This window comes from Lingula anatina, chromosome 2, assembly GCF_051362555.1.
Source record: "Lingula anatina isolate TDL-2025a chromosome 2, LinAna3.0, whole genome shotgun sequence".
Taxonomy (NCBI): domain Eukaryota; kingdom Metazoa; phylum Brachiopoda; class Lingulata; order Lingulida; family Lingulidae; genus Lingula; species Lingula anatina.
In genome coordinates, this window is record NC_141768.1 from 1,730,323 (window position 1) to 1,752,958 (window position 22,636).

General features: G+C 38.1%; 1 protein-coding gene and 1 long non-coding RNA gene across 2 annotated transcripts in view; one reads left to right on the forward strand and one right to left on the reverse strand.

The window, feature by feature from the left end:
- Window positions 1-2,146: 2,146 nt before the first annotated feature.
- Window positions 2,147-22,636, forward strand: part of LOC147763314 (uncharacterized) — a 102,595-nt gene continuing 82,105 nt past the window's right edge. The window contains exon 1 of the long non-coding RNA XR_015332942.1: window positions 2,147-2,750. This is a non-coding gene — a long non-coding RNA (uncharacterized LOC147763314). The remainder of the gene's footprint in view (window positions 2,751-22,636) is intronic.
- On the reverse strand, window positions 5,402-22,576 carry LOC147763315 (sushi, von Willebrand factor type A, EGF and pentraxin domain-containing protein 1-like). Its single transcript, XM_087006899.1, has 18 exons — window positions 22,504-22,576; window positions 21,759-22,013; window positions 20,286-20,471; window positions 19,840-20,028; window positions 18,285-18,467; window positions 17,585-17,767; window positions 16,958-17,146; window positions 15,966-16,151; window positions 11,043-11,228; window positions 10,613-10,798; window positions 10,184-10,369; window positions 9,745-9,912; window positions 9,042-9,215; window positions 8,506-8,685; window positions 7,984-8,172; window positions 7,108-7,284; window positions 6,194-6,379; window positions 5,402-5,957 (listed from the first exon to the last, which is right to left on the reverse strand). Exons 1-18 carry the CDS (start codon window positions 22,574-22,576, stop codon window positions 5,812-5,814), a joined length of 3,222 nt encoding a protein of 1,073 aa, XP_086863025.1. The 3' UTR covers window positions 5,402-5,811.

A 22,636-nucleotide genomic window follows, 5' to 3' on the forward strand; every position in this document is an offset into this window, starting at 1 on the left:
CATAGTGAAAACCTTTTATTGCATCAATGAGAATAAAATTGGAGTCATTTGACACTCTACCCAGCGGGCAAATTATGTTGTTTTAACGTTGAAACAACGTTGAACCATAACGTTGAGAAGACATTGGATAAACATTGGATTTGAAAGTTGTGTCAACCTCAGATAAGAACGTTGTATCAACGTCAGAAAACAATGTTATATCAACCCCACCCAGCGGGAAATTACAACGTACACAAATTATAACGTACACTGTAAAAACATCCAAGTGCCTGCTTTGTCTGAAATTTTCAACGCATTTAGCTCCTAAGCATGTTTTGCACCCAAGCATGGTACACCGTTTTAGCCTGGATGTGTTTAGCAGTAGGAAATGTTTGATGGCTAAATATATGTAGGGTATAAATGTATGTCCTTTAAGTTAAAATTTCCAAGGTTTAGATTAACACACACACACACACACACACACACACACACATATCAAAGTCACAGTCACCTCAACCTGTCTATCTATAACAGGTTACGAAGAACTGTCAACTTTATTGACTTCACTCCATCACATTTACAGCAACTAATTCATCCTAGTGTTAGTTGACCTTGCAAGGAATTCAGTTTATTGGAATGTATTTCTGAATAACAAGTTAAGAAAATTCACTAGTTCACTAAAGACACAAAACAACTGTCACTTTTACTTTAAAACCCTTTTGTTATTATTTTGATCAATTTAGTTTTAGTATTGATAAACAAAGTATCACGTTTTCAATTATTAATATTTTAAATTACAATCCATAACTGCAAGGTTGTGTCAATGACCAAAATACAACGATGACCAAAATACAACGTTGAGTCAACGTCACAAGATGACGGTGTTTTGACGTGGCTGGATCAACGTTGATTTTACGTTGAATTTAGGTAGATCAACGGCAATTCAACGTATCAACCTGTTTTCAACGTTGATCCAACGCGACTATGCCTGCTGGGTAGTCAGAGTCCAGCACTCCTTGACCCTTATGGAGTTAATTTGACTCCTTTATAAGGGTCAAATTAACCAGGGCTTTAGACTCTCTTATCAGAGTCAATCACCCCCTGGCTCTCATGGAGTAAATCTGACTCTAAAATCAGAGTCAAATTATCGGGGGCCAGTGTCTGGCTGACCCCTTTCACCGACTCGTTTCGCTCGCTGGACAGTAAGCTTCGTTTCATTACTTGTGATGGCAGTGAGCAGACGGCGTGGAGAGAACAGTTTTCCTCTTGCTTTGTCAGTATAAACATTACTTAATTGGCCATAGTTGGTTTTATGCATGAACAAGTGGTTTTCTGTGTGTTTCTGCATGCAGAAGTCGTGCACTTAATTACATTGTATTACTGGCCCGGGCTTTCAGTTGCCACACCCTTTATGTGATATGTTGGTATACAGGGCCCGGTTGCACCAACCAGTCGTAAGTGAGGCGTAGCAGTTGCGCCGGCGTAAACCAGGCGCAAATCGCTACGCCCGAGTTAAGCCATGGCCAGTTGCACCAAAGTAGAATAGTGTTAACGTCGGTCTTAACTTAGTCGTAAATTTACGCCTGCCAGCTAGTTGGTGTAAGTCGGTCGTAGCTCGTTTTGCACTATGGCTAGGCTGGCACAGAGAGAGTTTGATGACAATTATCGAAGTTAACGTAAAAAATGTGGGTTGTTATTAGTTAGCTTCTTACTCAAATCTTCCGTCTGTATAGCTTGGTTTTTAAAATATATATATATATAATTATAAGTGATTACTGAATACATTATATGTGTAGCCATGTACATGTATATGCATAAGTTCAAATAAAATCTTACCACTCATGTAGGTACGTCTTGGCTCTCACCAGTACGGTTTCTTTATTTCTTTTTCTTTTCACAATTTTTGACAAACCATAACCAAATATAGTCATTCTTTCTTCACATTTTCTATCATTTATATTTTGCTATATATATATATATATATATATATATATATATATATAGAGAGAGAGAGAGAGAGAGAGAGAGAGAGAGAGAGAGAGAGAGAGAGACGAAAGCTTAAAATATCAACATTTTAAGGCTTATATAATGTGTATTAGGTCTCTTGTATTTCTTAATCTCCAAGATGTAAGCTCAATTGAATTAAATGATCTCTCACGGTGTAAGCATAGATAAGAAAGTCATGAAATTGTCGGCACTGTTGTAAAAATATAAAAAGAGAGCAATGTTGGCGTTTTTGCATTATTTTCAGACTCAAAAGTTTCAATAACAAATGTGAAGGTGTTCAAATCCATTAATAGAAATACGTACTGCCTCCAACGCGTTTTTCTCATTTACAACAGCATACTATAATAGCATACATAGCACACTATAATAATATTTTGATTCGGAATATATTTACGATTTTATTGCTATATATCCAAGGCAACAGCAAAGTTAACGTATTTTAACGTTCTTATTTCTAAATCAAAATGGAATAATTTAGCTCATGAATTTCTCCGTCACTGAAATGCTCCTTTTGTGTTTATTTATGTCATCATTCCATTATGACTGCAGCTGAGAACTCCTCATTTGCCCAATTATACCATCCACGTATTGTTGGCCAGTGACGCAACAGAGCGTTACTCAGGCGTAGTTGCGACGATCAGTTTTTGTCTTGGTGCAACGGGCGTAAGCAGGGAGAGTAAACCTGGCGCAGGGACGCCAGGCGTTGCGGTTTACGACAGTCGTAGCCGAGTAAATTTACGCCCTGTTGGTGCAACCGGGCCCAGGTCAGCAGGTTTTGTTTCCAGGTTGTAGGTTTGACCCACCAATGCATGTCAGTGGAGAGGTATGCTCACTCACTGATATATATATATATATATATATATATATATATATATATATATATATATATATATATATATTTTTATATATATATATATATATGTCATGCTGTTTATTACGAGGTTTATTAACTGTCTGTTATTGCTCTTTCGATACCAAAGTGACGGCATGGTCTAGTGGTTAAAGTGTCCGCCTCAGGAGCGGGAGGACGTGGGTTCGAGCCCGTCCGGGAACGCAACAGTTTGAAGTAAATGATACTTGCAGTCTCTCCCCTTGGTACTGATATTGTCGGTTTTGTATATGATGTGCCAAGGAGTCAAAAATTCCTTAACATGGAATCTAGGTGACTCTTTTGTAGAGATAAATCAAGGAATGAAGGGATGTGTGAGTGGAGTCAATTGTGACCCTCCTGTGGGGTCTGGGATGGCATTACCTCCATTGGAGTCAACTTGACTCCAATTGGGAGTTATTTTAGGCACCACTGCTGGACTCCAATTTTGGAGTCACTTGGACTCTGATTTTATTCTCAGTGATGGACAAGTGGGGAATTGTCATTTTGGAAAATAAATGGCCAAACTGCAATTTGCCTGCAGAGACCAGCATTTACCTTTTCATTAAGATCACCAAGTTCCTTTGACCCCTTAGTAAATGGTAGTTCAAACCACCAGCATAACAGCAACAACACAACCTTTAGCAAGAATGATATTAAACCCAAACTTTGCCATCAACACCATGAAGAAAGAATCTTGTTTCATTAGAAAAACCAGGCATACATTCAATGACACAGTTGGTGGAAATGGAGTTGATAGCAGCAGTTCTTCCTCTATTTGGGCAAAGGAGATTTTCAGGACGTCCCCTTGACTTCAGGCCATGGCGCAGGAGTTTGCTGTTAAATGTTTCTCTGGAAACTGGAGATTAATATATATTGTTAATGTCTGTTCTTCATAGGACAGTGACCAAAGCTTAATTCTCGCTGGCTGTTGTCTTATTGGACTACCAGAGCTGATCATGCATGTTGCTTTCAGCAATGCTGCTGGGTGATTTTGCAGCCAGGGTCTGAAGCTATTTCAAAGCAAAGTCCAATTGCTCGTTTCTATCAGGCCACATTCACAAAACTTGCCTAGTTCCACAGGATTATAAGACGACACATTATAAATCACCCTTCAAATCTGCTGGACTATATTTAACATGCACATGCAAGCCTCAGTGACTGGGACATTAATTTACATGTGGGTTTTTGTTTCACATTGACAGTAAAAGATTAAAAATGTAATATCACTATGTACATACTGTTTATTTGTGGGTAACTTTTAAATTATTTAATATCATTCAGTGGATGGTGACTTAAGAAAAATCTAGTCGATATATTTTAGCATGTGGTTCGGGATCCACGTTTTTTATTTTATTTTATTTTATTTTATTTATTATTATTTTTTGGTAACATACTCAACAAAATTCATCTTGGAATCTACTTTACAACCTTATATAACCTTTTTATTATCTTTTGTCACCAAACCAGCGCCTGAAATTACTTTTGTACTCCCAGAGTAGTACTAATTGACGTTTTAGGTCCCACAGTTCCAAAATTGTAAATTACGCCAAATTTCTAAAATAGCGACATGCAACCAACTTGGTTTTGATCAAAGTAATGGCCACACATTTTCCTCATGTGGTCAAAGATATAGTCTTTTGCTTAAATTCAGCAATTTTGTTTACTGACACTTGTTTTGTAGATCAGGTAAAATCCTTTAAATATGTTAAGAAACATAGTTTCTTACTAATTAGACTACTAATTGTACATAATCAACTCAAAAAAGCAAAATTATGTCCTCTTTCAAAATGGCGGATAGAGGCCATCTTAGATTTGAGGCACAAAATGGTCGCCAATTGTTTCCACAATGTCCCTAATTTAATCAGGTTTGATAATCTATACATGTTTTAAGGAAAAAAACTGATGGAAATATGAAATATTATAGTTTGGTACCTAATAAATGCTAATAAATGTATCGATAGAGCGTGTCTCTACGGATAAAAAAGTCCTTTGGGCCCAAGGAACATTCATGCCAAGTTAGACATTTGTACTACAAAATGCAGCGTTTGACCCCTTAACAAGCTTACTAAAGTGTTTAGCCAAAGTGTTGTGCCTTGTAATAAACTTGTTATGGGATCATACACCAGTAAAGCTAATCATATAGCTAAACGTGCAACAGTAGTTATATAATCTAGTTATAGGATTGTAAATCGGTGAAATTAAACATATAGCTAAACGTGTAACATTACTTAATATGTCTAGCATTTTCTTCTGTCGGAAGCTTGAAATGCTAAACGTGTTAACCTTTAACACGCATTTCTAAACGCGTTTAGGTGTAAAACGTGTTTTATATGTGTTTAAATGCTAAACACGTTTTTTACAGTGTATTTCTGAAGGAAAAAAGGAACAATCTTCCTGCATTGTACATAAAATTGTTCTTGTTCACTTCCGTTGCAATAATTTATCATTTCAGCGTTGGGCTGGGTAGTTACAGACGTCAGATGTATAGGTCCATGTTTACGCTTTATTGCATGTAACAAAGTAACAAATAAAATGTGGTTGAACATTAATCATTTATTCTTGAAAATCCTTGGTTTTGATGGATATTCCGATAACCATATCGAAGCTTTAAATTTTAAAGCACATCACTTGTAAGGAGGCTCAGAAACTAAATGTTTTTTAAGTGTGAAAATGGATGATCGTTTTTAAGCTGCTTGCTTTCGATTGAAAAATCACAACAGCATAATATTTGTATTAGTTATCCAACAATTTCGGCCAGTGGGATTGTTTGAAACAAAATCAAAATCCCCTTAGCTTAATTTGTATACATTTCTTATTACAGGGTTATTGTTTTCTTTACGACACCGCTGTTTTATTCAGAGAACATACGACAATGAAAATAAACTGAAATGACGCATATACAGTTTGTCATCTATTATAAAACTGCTGAAAGGAATGCTACGTCCTTCTGAAATTCAACCCTGAAGGTACTCCTCCACCAGTACGTCGTTTTCAGTGGCCCCCGATCCTGTGTCCGTGGTCTCTACAGTCTGAGGTGTCGTAGTCGTCTTCATCTGAGCCGTAGACGCCGGTTTGGGTGACGTCACACGGGTGGTATTCACTATGTGTCAAAAGGCACATCGTCGGTAAAGAATAAATTACATCTTTTGGAATTTGGAAGGAACGTTTTCTACTACCAGATTGAAAACATAATCAAGTATACTCACGGTCTAAAATACACTGAAAGGTGAAAGGCTAATTATCATCGACTTTGCAGAGTTAGATAATGCATGTTACGATAAATCAGGTTTAACACAAGCATTGCCGCGTTTGGCGAATATGTGTTTTGATTCTTACTTTCACACTTGAAAGTTTTTCCTGACCATGCGCCATTAGTACACGTTCTGGTATCGTCACCCTCGGCCTTCGTGTAGCCCGTCTTGCAACGATGGATGATTCGAGCACCATCTTTTAGTTTTCCGTCAGGGAAATGATCTATCAAGGTATCTGCATTTTCAGCATACGGCAACCCACTGCAGAACTCTGTAACATTAGGTTGAAATGTAAATGAAGTAAGACAATGAAACAAAATATACATGTACCACTGTCTTTTTTTCAATTCTTGGAAGCCAGGGGGTGAATTAAGGAATATGCATGCTGTGCAGTAAAGGTGTTTAAATGAACACATCAAGAAAAATAGACTGTAATACGCAAAAATTAAATTTTGACAAGGAATCTTGATATATACCAGTATGTACCTGCCAACCAATAACAGTCTGACTTTTGGCATAAAACAGTTTTTTCTTAATTAACGAAAAAGTAAATTACATTTGGAAACACTTTAACTTATGTGCCTCATCGTCTGGAGTTGCCCATAGAAACGTAAGTTGTTTTTTTTTTGGCGTTTCCTTATCATATGACTAGGGCGTCATTGCTGTTTATCAAAATGTTCAATTGATGGCGTTTTTACGTTGGCGGTTTATCATACCCAGTAACTAAGATACTACAATACCAAACTGCCATGCAGCTTTAAAACTGTGCATTTGTCAAAATATATAGTTCTTCACCTGGGATATACATGGAGGTCTTTTAGAGAAAGGGTTTATCAGTTTATAAAATGATAAAAAAAAACTGGGAAATATTACACGAACCAGACCTCCCAGATTGTGGAATCATTCCAATTTAATCGATTATTCAATTATTTTCCATTTGATTATTTACAAATCCCATTCCTGAATAGTTAGACAACACTTGTAAAACAAACAGCCTACTTTCACAGATGATATCAACTCCCGTCCAACTGCCTCCGATGCACGTTTTGATAGAGGAACCACCAGCTTGTACAGAGTTTCCTTTACAAATGTAGTATGCACTGCTGCCCTCTACAATTGGGAACACCGGCATCACAACGTTGGTGTTCTGGACACTTGGTGGGGGTGCACATGAACCTGTAGAATGGTTTAATTTTCCTATGAAGTTCTGCAAAACTGAAACCATACTACATGTGTTGTGGGTATACGCGGTATAACCAAGACTTTATTCTTACAGGAGTAACTTTTAGACGTCCAAAGAACTAGGTCCAACCCAAAAGTGATTGAACAGAGACAACCGTTGGTTGTGATACATATATTTGTAGTATGGCTGACAGTTTTCACTGTCCAACTCATGAACTTGGTGATCTGATCCCTACAGTTGGGCTTATTGTAAGGTAATTCTAAAGAGTACCGGTATGTACCAGACGCATAAAAAACTTTGCATAGGAATAGGGGGAATAGTGAATCTTATGAACTCAGCAATGAAAAGTTTATCTAAAAGACTTGATTTGATAATTAGAATGACAACCATTCAAGGACGGAAAGCACTGACTGCACAGGCTGCATGTCATCTAATTTGCCATGGGTCAATATCTTTGTATTCTATCGAACGCCTTTAACCATTTTGCAATAAAAAGGGGAAGGGGTAGATTATGTTCAAGCTCGGGAGAAACGACATATAAGGTGCAAAAGAAATGCCATGTGTCTCAAGTTTTTTTGATAACAGGAAATTATTTACAAAATTAACATATAGCCACTTTTTCCAATTTCTTTTACATTGTTAACCTATCCGTGTACTGGTGTCGTTTATTTTGATCAATTTGAACTACTTACTTTTGCATTGAATGCTACCCTGGGTCCATTTACCGTCCCGGCAGGTTTTAACGTGTGTCTGTTCAAAGCCAGTGGACACAAAACCAGAGGCACAGCTGTACGTGAACGCGTCTCCCTCTGTGGGAACGTTTTTTCTGATTTGGGGGCTTATTGTGGTATTAGGAATGGATGGCGGGGCGGGACACGCTCCTGAAATATTGATTTACAGGCAAACGAGGCAGTAGCGTGCGCTTTTGTTATAAACTATGATGAATATTTATACTTGAGACGTCACAGAAGACACATTAGGAGTGTTGAACAGAGTACTCTGTTGAAGTACCCCCCCATCTTTTCTGCTGTAATTTATCTAATTTTTATGAAAACCACAAAATGATATCCTGTGTTTCAACTTGACTTAAAAAATAGCGCCGATTCAAATTCATTAGGGCCCTACACATATCAAGTATAATAATAATAATAATAATAATAATAATAATAATATTAATAATAATAATATAAAGTTGCATCGATTAAAACAAGTACTTTTACAAGTTTTATTCGACAGGTTGACCCAGAAGCCGTTAGTACACATAACGTTGATAGGGTTGGAAGGTTCGTAGCCCTTCCAACACTTGTAGTTTACGGAGTCCCCGCTGCTGTAGATTGCCGATGCATTTTCAACCATTTCAGCGTGCTGGTAAAGAGGTGGCTGTGGGCAAATCTCTGAAACAAGCCACAATCTATTCAACAAACCCTCAAAATGTCACAACATACATTTTAATAGAGAAATATTACTAAAGATATGTCGATTTTAATTCAATTAAATATGACAGAATAAAAAAGATAAGTTACTTTCTTTGGAAATGAGCTATTACATGGTGACAATTGAACAAGATATTTAAAAATTTAAAAATTAATGAGTTTAAAAACAATGGGTTAACAACCAATTAGGGAATGGAAATTTTATCACACACTGAAAGCAATCGTAAAGGCACTTTGGGCTCCGAAGTGTCACCTATTTTACACAAACGTCATCAGGTTATTAATCAAAACATTTGTTTAGTTTGGTGATAACTTACTCGTGCACTTAATTTTTTTGCCGTGCCATTTTTCAGAAACACAGGTCAAGGTTCTTAAGCCGTCTTTGTTGATATACCCTTTATTACACACGTACACTGCTTGGTCGCCCTCTTTGTACGTTTTATTGTTCACTAAAGTGGCATGGCTGAAGGCAGGTGGTTCTGGGCATATTTCTGAAAGTCAACGATTATAATGTTATTTAAGACACAAATATTGTGAATTAATAGTACAAGAATAAGAATAAGAGTAATTTTTCTTCAATCAACAGCTAATATTGACAGCTGATACTATCTTCAATATTTCTGAGAGACATCCAAATATTGGAGGTTATATGAACTGTCAATGTTAGCTGCTGATTAAAGAAAAATTACTCAGTACTTATTACATAACATAACAAATGAAATTTTCTCTAACTTAAATACACGACATGTTTGTACCTATCATTTAAACACAATTTCAACCACATCTTGCTATTAAAGGCCACATTAAAAACAACTGATTAACTAGTCTGCGGATCAAATATTGCAACCTGCTTAAAAGGGTATACCAGTAAAAGACACTGAATGCATTTCCTGCGGGGATTACGCAACAAACATTCAAGTGGGTCGGCCATATTTGATCCCCGGACTAGTAAGGTCGGCTGTTGTGAATGCGATTGAATTTCTTAAGACGGGATTTAGTGTGACTTTTGATAGTTCGTACCAGAACATTTGGTGCTGCTGTGCACCCACGCTCCGTCTGAACACAGTAACGTCGCAGTTGTCCCGGGTTGATATTCACACATGTATTTGACGGTGTCTCCTTCTTTGAAAAGTGTGGAATTTGTCAAGAATCTTAACTTGGAGAGCTTCCTAGGGTCGCTACATGTCTCTAAAATAGCAATATGGTGACCAGTCATATTTTAACCTATGTTAAGTTTCAAGAGAGAACATTCACCGATGCACCACCTATAAAATACTGCCCCTACAAAATACTGCCAATGTGTTTAAAAACGTTATGTAACATTACGAAGGTTATTTGTTAAAGGATAAGCTTATCTTTTAAGATGAAAAAGAGACATATAGCACTGTGTTATTACATTATTATGGTAGTAAAGAAGAGTTAACGAACTTAATAATGATAATGAAAGGTCAAAACTTACGTAGACATACGATGTCCTTTCCCTTCCAAGCACCGTTCGTACAGGTCCTGACAGCAGATCCGCCATTTTGAGCATAGCCAGTTTTACAAGAATAAGTCACTGTGTCGTCTTGGAAGATACTAGCAGCGGTGAGAGGTGCTCCAGAAACAACGGCATTGGCTGGCGTAGGAGGTTTTTGACAAATCCCTGTGAAATACAGGGATGGATTTATGGAAATGTATACACTAAAGTACATTACCCAACTGATGATGATGGCTTTCAATTACTCTGTTGAATTTACATCTTTTAGTCATCATTGAGTTGTATACACAATTAAGTATGTTGTTTACGAGATTTATAGAACCGTATTATGATGTCAATATGGTAGATAAAACAACACAGAAAAGAATTAACGAAATCATTTTATAATGATGAAAGGTTCAAACTTACGCTGACATAGTATGTCCTTTCCCGCCCAAGCACCGTTCGTACAGGTCCTGACAGCAGATCCGCCATTTTGGGCATATCCAGTTTTACACGAATAAGTAACTGTGTCGTCTTGGAAGATATTAGAAGCGCTGAGAGGTGCTCCAGAAACAACGGCATTGGGTACCGTAGGAGGTTTTTGGCAAATTTCTGTGAAATACAGAAACAGATTAATGAAAATGTATATTGTAAAATACCTGAACCAAATGATGATGTTGGCTTTCAATTACTTTGTTGTATTATAATCCTTTAGTAATCATTGGTTTGTATACGCAATTAAGTATGTTAAAAACTACATTTATACAACCATATTATGATGTCAGTATGATAGCTAAAACAACACAGAAAAGAATTAACGAAATCATTTTTATAATGATGAAAGGTTCAAACTTACGCTGACATACGATGTCCTTTCCCACCCAAGCACCGTTCGTACAGGTCCTGACAGCAGATCCGCCGTTTTGAACATATCCAGTTTTACACGAATAAGTCACTGTATCGTCTTGGAAGATATTAGCAGCGGTGAGAGGTGCTCCAGAAACAACGGCATTGGCTACCGTAGGAGGTTTTTGACAAATTTCTACAAAATCAAAATACAAAAAGTTTTCGAAATACATACGAATGAAGTGAAGAAGAACATGCAATAGTTTAATAACGGAATGAAAGACGCACAGTGGAACAAAATTGTGAAATGGTATGTACAGTGGTACAAAACGTGAAAGGACACAGTGGCACAGTGGTACATGTACGATACAATAAGGGACATGCAATAATGCAAATTTGCGACGTATGGTACAAACTGTAAATGATGGAAGGTGTGAAAAGGATATCAGAAGACGCACAGGAAAGGCTATAATAGTTTCAGTCAAATGTCTACAATATTTAAGAATGGGGCTTCTCAGATGTTTTGTATGGTCTATTTTTTGGTACGGCAGTGAGGCATAGACTCTCTCGACTGCAATAACTAAAAACAGTGGCTGCAGAGATGTGGTTTGACCTAATGCTGCGTATCTAACAGGGGCGGCTCGAGGATTATTTGAAGGGGGCCCGCGGATGCGAAGTCGACCCTTCCCGCCACACACTTGGCGTGAGGTTCGGGACCCCTGAAAGGCCCCGAAAATTTTTTGGTAATTTAGAGGGCGAACGGTGCCATTGGGCACAGTTTAGAACTATGTTTCAGGTAGTCAAAATTCTAATTACAAGAGGGAACCAGAAATCGAAGGGGAGTCAGGACCCCTCTGACCCCCCTCTAAATCCGCCACCGTCTCATGTAATGCTCATGAAACTAACATTTCGGTCCTCAAGCGAGTTGGACATGACCGACAAACCCTTTAATAATTATGAAGGAAAGACAGATACAATTCACCGGTCATATCGACAGAAAAGGCCAATTCGGGGACCTCATCTTGGCTGGAAAGATTCCTAGGAAGAAAGCTAGAGGCAGGCAAAGGCTCCTGTTCCTAAACCAACTAAAGAAAAACAGGAATGAACACGCAAAGAAAAATATGAGATGCAGCAAGGAATCGGACGCTGAAACTGGCATCATAAAGTGGCGTAAGGGATATTTGATGGCGTCGGGCATCTTCTTAAACAATTAGTGCTGTGATAATTGATAATAATATGCTCTGTCAGAAGCCTCAGGTAGAGAGTGGTCAAATTACGCTTGCAGTTCAAGGTCCCGCCACTCCACTTTCCGTTCGTGCATGTTTTGACGACCACGGGCGCAGCCCCAGAGTTCATGTAGCCCAGAGAACAGCTGTAGACGGCGATGGCGCCCTCCACGTGGGTTTGGCTGGTATGCGGGAGGGTCAAAGTGGCATGAGGCAAAGTTGGTGGTGTCGGGCATACTCCTAAACAAAAGAAAAGACGAAAAAATATGTTCATCAATTAAAAACGATTAATTATATACAGGATATATAATGTAAACAGTAATACGCTTTTATCTTGCCTCCATTTTTTAGATAGTTTTGCGATTGGATTGATATTTGTAGGGAAGCCAAGGAGATTAGAATACATGTCCCCGGTATAATTGGGAACTACAACCATTCAATTTCAAGAATGGAACACACTGACTGCACAAGCTGTATGTCGTCTAAATTGTCAAGGTTCAATATCTCTGCGTTCTATCGAGCACCTTTTAACCACTTTGCAAAAAAAGGGAGATAATGTTAAATCTCAGGAGGAAAGATGCTAGCCATCCATTGCAAAAGAATGTCAAATGACTCAACTCTTTTGGACAACACGGAATCAAATTTTCACAGAGTTAACGTATAGAAAATGACTATTTTCTCTAAATTCTTTTATATCTTAAACCTCTCCCTGTTCTAATACCGTTTACTCAGATCAATTTTAACCACTTTTGCACTGAAACTGAATGCTACCCTGGGTCCATTCACCGTCGCGGCAGGCTTTAATGTGTGTCTGTTCAGAGCCAGTGGACACAAAACCAGAGGCACAGGTGTACGTAAACGCATCTCCCTCCGTGGGAACGCTTTTTCCGATTTCGGGGGTTACTGTGGTATCAGGAAGGGAAGGTGGCGCGGGACATGCTCCTCAAATGTTGGGTAAAAGAGGCAGAAGTGTGCGCTTTCGTTATGAACTACGATGAATATTTATACTTGAGACGTCCAAAATTGGTGTTCGTTAGCTAAAATTATCATTTGGCATAATCACAGAAGACAAATATCAAAACCACAAAATGATATCCTGTGTTTCAACTTGACTTTGAAAATAGCGTAGATTCAAATTAATTCATTCATGACAGGGGGCCTATACGTTAGGTATAATAATATAAAATTGCATCGATTAAAACAAGTACTTTTACAAGTTTTATTCGACAGGTTGACCCAGAAGCCGTTAGTACACATAACGTTGATAGGGTTGGAAGGTTCGTAGCCCTTCCAACACTTGTAGTTTACGGAGTCCCCGCTGCTGTAGATTGCCGATGCATTTTCAACCATTTCAGCGTGCTGGTAAAGTGGTGGCTGGGGGCAAATCTCTGAAACAAGCCACAATCTATTCAACAAAACCTCAAAATGTCACAACATACATTTTAATAGAGAAATATTACTAAAGGTTGGTCGATTTTAATTCAATTAAATATGAGAGAATAACAAAAGATAAGTTACTTTCTTTGGAAATGAGCTATTACATAGTGACAATTTAACAAGATCTTTAAAAAACAACCAATTAGGGAATGGAAATTTAATCACACACTGAAAGCAATCGTAAAGATACTTTGGGCTCCAAACTGTCACCTATTTTACACAAACGTCATCAGGTTATTAATCAAAACATACATTTCATTAAGCAGGTGATAACTTACTCGTGCATTTAATGTCTTTGCCGTCCCATTTTTCAGAAACACATGTCAAGGTTCTTAAGCCATCTTTGTTGATATACCCTTTATTACACACGTACACTGCTTGGTCGCCCTCTTTGTACGTTTTGTTGTTTACTAAAGTGGCATGGCTGAAGGCAGGTGGTTCTGGGCATATTTCTGATGAAATTCAAAGAATAAAAGGTCATTTAAGAAAGAATATTGTGCTTTAATAGTGTCTTTGGGAGAGGCACTACAATACACTATATAAGAATAAGAGTAAATTTTCTTCAATCAACAGCAAATATTGACAGCTGATACTATCTTCAATATTTTTGAGAGACATCCAAATAAATGAGCTGTCAATGATAGCTGCTGATTGAAGAAAATTGCTTAATTCTTATTACATAACAAATGAAATTCTCTCTAACTTAAATACACGACATGTTTGTACCTATTATTTAAACACAATTTCAACCACATCTTGCCATTTAAGGCCCCATTCTAAACAACGGACCGACTACATGTAGTCTGCGGATCAAATAATGCGACCTGCTTAAAAGCGTATACCATTAAATGGATCCCTGCGGGGATTATGCAATCCAAAGATTCAAGTGGGTCGGCCATATTTGATCCCCGGACTAGTAAGGTCGGCTGTTGTGAATGCGATTGAATTGCTTAAGACGGGATTTAGTGTGACTTTTGAGAGTTCGTACCGGAACATTTGGTGCTGCTGTGCACCCACGCTCCGCCTGAACACAATAACGTCGCAGTTGTCCCGTTCTGGTATTCACACATGTATTTGACGGTGTCTCCTTCTTTGAAAAGTATGGATTTTGTCAAGAATATTAACTTGGAGAGCTTCCTGGGGTCGCTACATGTCTCTAAAACAGCAATATGGTGACCAGTCATATTTTAACCTAGGTTAACTTTCAACAAAGAACATTCACCGATGCACCACCTACAAAATACTACCAATGTGTTTAAAAACGTTATGTAAAATTACGAAGGTTATTTGTTAAAGGATAAGCTTATCTTTTAAGATGAAAACAAGACATATAGCACTGTGTTATTATATTATTATGGTAGTTAAGAAGAGCTCACGAACTTAATAATGATAATGAAAGGTTAAAACTTACGTAGACATACGATGTCCTTTCCCTTCCAAGCACCGTTCGTACAGGTCCTGACAGCAGATCCGCCATTTTGGGCATATCCAGTTTTACAAGAATAAGTCACTGTGTCGTCTTGGAAGATATTGGCAGCGGTGAGAGGTGCTCCAGAAACAACGGCATTGGCTAGCGTAGGAGGTTTTTGACAAATCCCTGTGAAATACAGGGATGGATTTATGGAAATGTATACACTAATGTACATTACCCAACTGATGATGATGGCTTTCAATTACTCTGTTGAATTTACATCTTTTAGTCATCACTGAGTTGTATACACAATTAAGTATGTTGTTTACGAGATTTATAGCACCGCATTATGATGTCAACATCGTAGATAAAACGACACAGAAAAGAATTAACGAAATCATTTTATAATGATGAAAGGTTCAAACTTACGCTGACATAGGATGTCCTTTCCCGCCCAAGCACCGTTCATACAGGTCCTGACAGCAGATCCGCCATTTTGGGCATATCCAGTTTTACACGAATAAGTCACTGTGTCGTCTTGGAAGATATTAGTAGCGGTGAGAGGTGCTCCCGAAACAACGGCATTGGCTAGCGTAGGAGGTTTTTGGCAAATTTCTGTGAAATACAGAAATAGATTAATGAAAATGTATATTGTTAAATACCTGAACCAAATGATGATGTTGGCTTTCAATTACTTTGTTGTATTATAATCCTTTAGTAATCATTGATTTGTATACGCAATTAAGTATGTTGAAAACTACATTTATACAACCGTATTATGATGTCAGTATGATAGCTAAAACAACACAGAAAAAAATTAACGAAATCATTTTTATAATGATGAAAGGTTCAAACTTACGCTGACATACGATGTCCTTTCCCGCCCAAGCACCGTTCGTACAGGTCCTGACAGCAGATCCGCCATTTTGGGCATATCCAGTTTTACACGAATAAGTCACTGTGTCGTCTTGGAAGATATTAGCAGCGGTGAGAGGTGCTCCAGAAACAACGGCATTGGCTACCGTAGGAGGTTTTTGACAAATTTCTGCAAAATCAAAATACAAAAAGTTTTCGACATACATACGTATGAAGTGAAGAAGAACATGCAATAGTTTAATTACGGAATGAAAGACGCAAAGTGGAACAAAATTGTGAAATGGTATGTACAGTGGTACAAAACGTGAAAGGACAGTGGCACAGTGGTACGATATAAAAAGGGACATGCAGTAATGCAAATTTGCGACAAACTGTAAATGATAGAAGGTGTGGAAAGGATATCAGAAGACGCACAGGAAAGGCTATAATAGTTTCAGTCAAATGTCTACAATATTTAAGAATGGGGGACTTCTCAAATGTTTTGTATGGTCTATTCTTTTGTACGGTAGTAGAGGCATAGACTCTCGGCTGCAATAATTAAAAACAGAGGCTGAAGAGGTGCGGTTCGACCTAATGCTGCGTAACTCAAATAATGCTCATGAAACTAACATTTCGAACCTCAAGCGAGTTGGACAAGACCGACAAACCCTTAGGTTTCTGAAGGAAAGACATATAAAATTAATCGGTCATGTCACTAGAAAAGGCCAAATCGGGGACCTCATCCTGGCAGGAAAGATTCCAGGCAAAGGCTCCTGTTCCTAATCTAACTAAAGAAAAACAGGAATGGACACGTAACGAAAAATATGGGACGCAGCAAGGAATCGGACGCTGAAACTGACAACAATAAGTGGCGTGAAGAAAAGTTGGTGGCGTCGGGCATCTTCTTAAAAAAAGGAATAATATGTGAATTAGTGCTGTGATAATTGATAATCATGTGCTCTGTCAGAAACCTCAGGTAGAGAGTGATCAACTTACGCTTGCAGTTCAAGGTCCCGCCACTCCACTTTCCGTTCGTACATGTTTTGATCACCACTGGCGCAGTCCCAGAGTTCATGTAGCCAAGAGTACAACTGTACACGGCGATGGCGCCCTCCACGTGGGCTGGGCTAGTATGCGGGAGGGTCAAAGTGGCATGAAGAAAAGTTGGTGGTGTAGGGCATGTTCCTAAACATAAGAAACGACGAAAACATACGTCATCAATTTAAAAACGATTAAATTGTATACAGTTTATGCAATGAACACAGATAAGACCATCTATTTTCTAGATAGTTTTGCTTTTGAAATCATATTTGTAGGGCTGTAAGGAAGCCAAGGATTGAAATATGTGCCCCCCTCGGACCCTGCTTAATACAGATAATATATATAGTATACATACAATGGGAGCTGATAACACACAAGTTTCCTATAACATATTACACTGTACATGTACAAATTGTTCAAATTTTATAAAAGCAACAACTCGGAATACTCGTAAGAAACACTATACAAATAATCTACGAAAATTTGCTTTCATACATATTAGATATGCCTCCAGCGTAAGCGAGCGTTCTTATATCGATACAGCAACCTTTAGAATAATTCCATTCTATAGTTATTACTAACGTTTACAAGTTTTTACATCCAGATTGGTCCATTTTCCATCTTCACCACACAGCACACTGATGGGACCGTTTGATGTGTAACCTGGAACACACGTGTAATTTGCCTTGTCACCGCTGGTATAGACAGCATTTAAGTTCCCTAAACGTCGACCATTTTCTAGACGTGGCGGAGGTTGACAGATCTCTAAAATAAATCGAGGTGTATTTAAGAAATACATAAAGACATGCAAAGAGCTTTAGACTTAGCAAAAAACATGGAGTTTCCTAGAAATTACAGCAAATTTCAATCATATGCCCGATCCCAAACCGTTGAGAACATACCGATCAATAAATCTGAGTGATAAGTTTCATTTTCGGGTTACTCTCTCATAATGGGAAGGAAAGTGATGAATTATTAGCGTGATGCTGAAACTTTCAACACCGAAAACAGGTTGTTATTTGCTCAACAATTTTTGATAGGGTGCCTAAAGAAAAATGGTTGAAATTTCCACAAAAATTGATTGTCGGATAACTGTCTGCCTTTAAATGTGCGTTGTGAATTGAAAGATATGTGTGCAAAATATTCAACATATCGCACTGTGGTATAAAACTTTTTGTAGAAAGAAATTTACGTAAACCATGACAGCAACTTGTTTACTTTTTATTTATTCATTTTATTTATTTATTTATTTATTTATTTTTGGGAGGGGGAGGGTACATACTGCCGCATTTAATGTCTGTCCCTGTCCAAGTTCCAGATCTACATGACCTTATTGCGTCTCCATCGATTTGGGCAAACCCAGACTGACAGAGGTAGAAAAAGGCTGCTCCATCCATATAGAAGTGCGCGAATTGTCCGTGTGAGCTGGAAGTATTGGGGATAACAGGCGGAGCACTGCATGTACCTGAAGAAAAAATGTTTGATTAAGATTTTTAACTTTTTTTCATTTCTTCAAAAGAATTACCGTTCAATACTCACTAAATTAACCATTGTGTACACACACTGGACAATATAAGTGTCACCCCTACTGATCCAATACTGTTGAATGATAGGGGAGACCGGGGCTAGTTGGACCCCGGGGTAAGTTGGCCCCCGTCAATTTATGACAAAGTAACTACGAGTTAAAAAAATAGGCCATATACTCTTGTAAAGTGACCGTAGCCTACAATGCTAAGGAAGTGTCGGACGTTAAAAAGTTTTACTTAAGCGGTGATTCGAAATAAAGTATTTTTGCACCTAAAAGTAATTTTGTTAAAGAGATTTAAAAATCTATTTCATAGGCTTTTGATCGAATATAATATATGTATAGGGCATCAAACTGAAGCTCATTGTTTCAAGTTTCACAGAGACGTATCATCGTTGCTCATTCTAGCACCATAAATGGCTGCCATCCTTTAAAATAAAAAGTGTGCACCCGGGGCTAGTTGGCCCCCTTGACTCGGGGCAAGTTGGACCCTTATATTACCCACAAACCTTTGCGCGCAACACAGCTAGAGACCATTGTTGAAACAAACTCAATGGTTTAAAACTGAACATGTAACTTTCTTTTAAAACAAAAATTTATTATTCGTTTTCATTCATTAAAACCTGCTTTATACCATTATTAATAAATTCTTTATTAAAATGAAACAAATTTTATTGATAGATATTCTGCTTCTTGCAACTTATACCCCCCCTACAACATGACGTACGGAAACCTCAATAAATCTGTCTCATTTGAACTATTTATTCATCAAAGACTCTCAAAAGTCAATTTAATAAATTAAAAATGTATAAAAATGTATTACAAGGCGTTTACGTGGGATATTTACTCCATTTTTGTTTAGGGGCCAACTTGCCCCGTGGCGGGGCAAGTTGGCCCCCCCTGACGTCAACTGCGTTTTTTGTCAAATTTGAAAAATAATGACGTTGCATACGTAGCTTAGTTCATGGGGCTTACTTTGAAACCGGTTTTGTTACTCTTACTCATTCCTAGTTGGCTCTACAAGGCCAAAAGTGTCTAACTAGGCCAACTAGCCCCGGTCTCCCCTATGCTCCTGGTATCATTTTATTAACATCAAATTTCCCCAAAAGGCCAACAATACAATTACATGGTACAGCGGTTTTATACTCATTACTTTGATTACTCTTATTCAGGGGGTGACACTCCTATTGTCCAGTGTGTGTATAGTTTGTTACTTTTATTTATTCTCGTACCTGTAGTTAGTTAAAAATTTCGTACCAGACAATTTAAAGCTTACAATACGTATAAAATCCACAAGGAAATATCAGCTTACGTTTACACAGAATATCATCACCACTCCACTGTCCTGCAATACATGTCCTTGTGGTATCTCCACCAACCTTACCATAGCCGACCAGGCAGTGGTACTTGACGGACATTCCTTCTGTGTAAACCGCCGGTGAACCGTCAGAGGTCTGGACTAAAGCGGCTCCAGATGGGTTTGATGGGGACGGGCACGCCCCTGTCAAGTACACAAAGACATTATATGTGTTCTCTCTAAGTCATTAGCTTCAACTTCTTCGATAGATTTCTTCTACTTTAATTTTCTCTTTCTGTCTTTAGAGAAGTTACAAATTGATGGATGGTCCTTTAAAATACAATCCATTTGATGAACCCTACGGTTTTTTTTTTTTTTTTTTGGAAGAGGCAAGTTGTTAAGAGGTATACTCTGTATAGAATTTCGAGTCAGTACATTTTAAAATAGCAGGAAAAACATACTTTCGCACAATATGCTTCCATTCTCAGGTTTCCACGTTCCTAGTTGACAAGTTCTCACGGCTTCCCCACCAGTTCTTGCATATCCAGCCCGGCAACTTTGTATGATTATTTCGCCGCTGTTGTAGACGGTCTTTATTGGGGAAAAGAAGAATGTGGTTTCAGTTGGTGGTGCTGCACATTTCTTCGCTGAAGAAATAAGAAATGTAACTGAACGGTTAAGTAATTCATTACATATTTACCTGAAATTCCCTGTCTGAAGTGCAATATAACAGTCAATTCTTGGCAGTATGAGATATCTGTTACGAGAAATGGACACTGATCTTGAAAATGTGATTTTGATCAAAATTTTTAAGAAGTGGCTTTTTATTGCAATGGATTCATTTGGAATGTGTTTGAGAGAGAGAGAGAGGGAGAGAGAATGGGGTGGAAGGAAGGACGAGAGGAGGGTAGGAAAGAAAAAATGATGGAATCCACAAACAGGTCAAAAATTGTAACCATTTCAAGTAGTTTTCTCAGCAAACATGATTGGTAAATTATTTGAAACCCACACAAGCAATTACTGACAGGACATGTGTGTGTGTGTGTGTGTGTGTGATTTGAAAAAGAAGTGACTTACACTGACAATCCAAAACACGGCCCCTCCAAGACCCCCGTAAACAGACCATTTGAACGCTCTCCACTGTCCCATGATAGGAAGGTTTTCATACATATATCACCCTGTAGGTGGGGTTGCACATCTATATGATTCTCTCAACATAACACCAATGAGATATCAGGATTTCACTTAGGGGGGTGTCCTTTGTGGGAGGGGAGGGGTCATAAAAACATGAGACTTTCTGCCTTGTTTTTCCCCCAGATCTGCATATGAAGCCCAACTTGTGACAATGTGAAAACGCATAGGTAATGATGTACATTATTGACAGTTGGGCCAGTCTCTCTATCGTAATTTCTGCAATACCATGTCGCATCTATTTCTCTAGCGATTCTCGGGTTAAGGTGTGGCTATTCAACTTCGTTTGTGTCAAGTCCAAGAATATTCGAGGGCTGAAAATGTTTTTTGTTTGTTTGTTTTGTGACATGCATTCTACCCTTCAGTCTTTCTTTACTGCTACTGAACAGTTACAGTTAGTATTTCTTGAGGTGAAACACGAGAAAATAACTGACAGGCATGTTTTCAACATTTATAACAAAAAGCTGAACAAGCAGTTTTTAAATGTATTAATTCAAAATCAAAACATTTCAAAACAGAAACATGAGAACAGTACAACACTAATAAGGAAATGGAGAAAATAAAAATCCAGATAAAAAGAAGGATTGGATAAACGAGTATTTAAGCTGGTAGATAAACTGAATTTATGGAAAATGAGTTAACGCTTCTATTTATTCTATTTCATTCTTAACATTATCAGATTATTTAAAATCATAACCCTAGGCCCATTTATTTTACTGAGACAACATCTAGAACAGACTTACGTATACATTTTATTTGCGGTTTGCTCCAGTAATATTTGGTGGCAAATGTGCACTGAGACACGGCATTTGTGCCAATTTGGGTCAAACCAGGCTTGCAGTGGTAAGTGACCTGGTACTGCTCCATCGGGATCCAGAAATTAGCATTCTGGATGCGTTCAATGCGGCCGTACCATGCACCTTCAACATCTGGAGGTTTTCCGCCCCAGCTACATCTATCTCTTGTTTCCCGTTTGTGGATGGATGGTTTGAACACACCTGCAGTTGGATCAGCGACTTGTTAAATATTTAATTAAAACAGAATGGTAATAAGACCAGGAGAGGAGGGGTTGCCTAAATTCAGCTATTGTAGTATCTACACTACGGATGATGCTACTGTATGTGGTGGCATATAGCATTACCTGACCCTCTGTAAATCTTTGCCAATCACAAAGCAGATTCTAAAGATAAGCGGTACATAAAACGCACTTGGAAAAGAATTGCACTAAAGGTTTTATTATCAAAATTTCTTAAATAATACATGCATTTGGAAATCTAGCAAAGCCCAGAGACCCAGTGGGATTGTTACTCGCTTTGCAGTTTCCAGATGTTAGAGGTTTGTCGCAATGAACAGTAAACCTAGAAACAGCGCACCTATGGAACTGCCACAGTAGAAGACGAAATGAGGTCAGAATATAAAAAATGACCACAAGTTCTAATTCCACTTAATGATAAGCCCATTTCACATCAATTTTAGTGAAGACTGAACCTTCTGACATCTCTACATCCCTTGTTGAAATAGGGAAAGGTTCCCTCATTACTGCTGCATTAGCTTGATGCATAACGATACACAGCCTTATGTCACTGTCCGACTCTGATGTGAAATGCGAGTATTTTCTCTT

Bases quoted from the DNA above. Each gene is read 5' to 3' on its own strand.
- LOC147763315 (XM_087006899.1), bottom strand. From the start codon at position 22,576: ATGCATCAAGCTAATGCAGCAGTAATGAGGGAACCTTTCCCTATTTCA. The intron at 10,799-11,042 runs GTAAGTTTGAAC...TGTATTTCACAG, and splicing joins AAAGGACATCGTATGTCAGC to AAATTTGCCAAAAACCTCCT. The intron at 6,380-7,107 runs GTAGGCTGTTTG...CTAATGTTACAG, and splicing joins AGTTGATATCATCTGTGAAA to AGTTCTGCAGTGGGTTGCCG.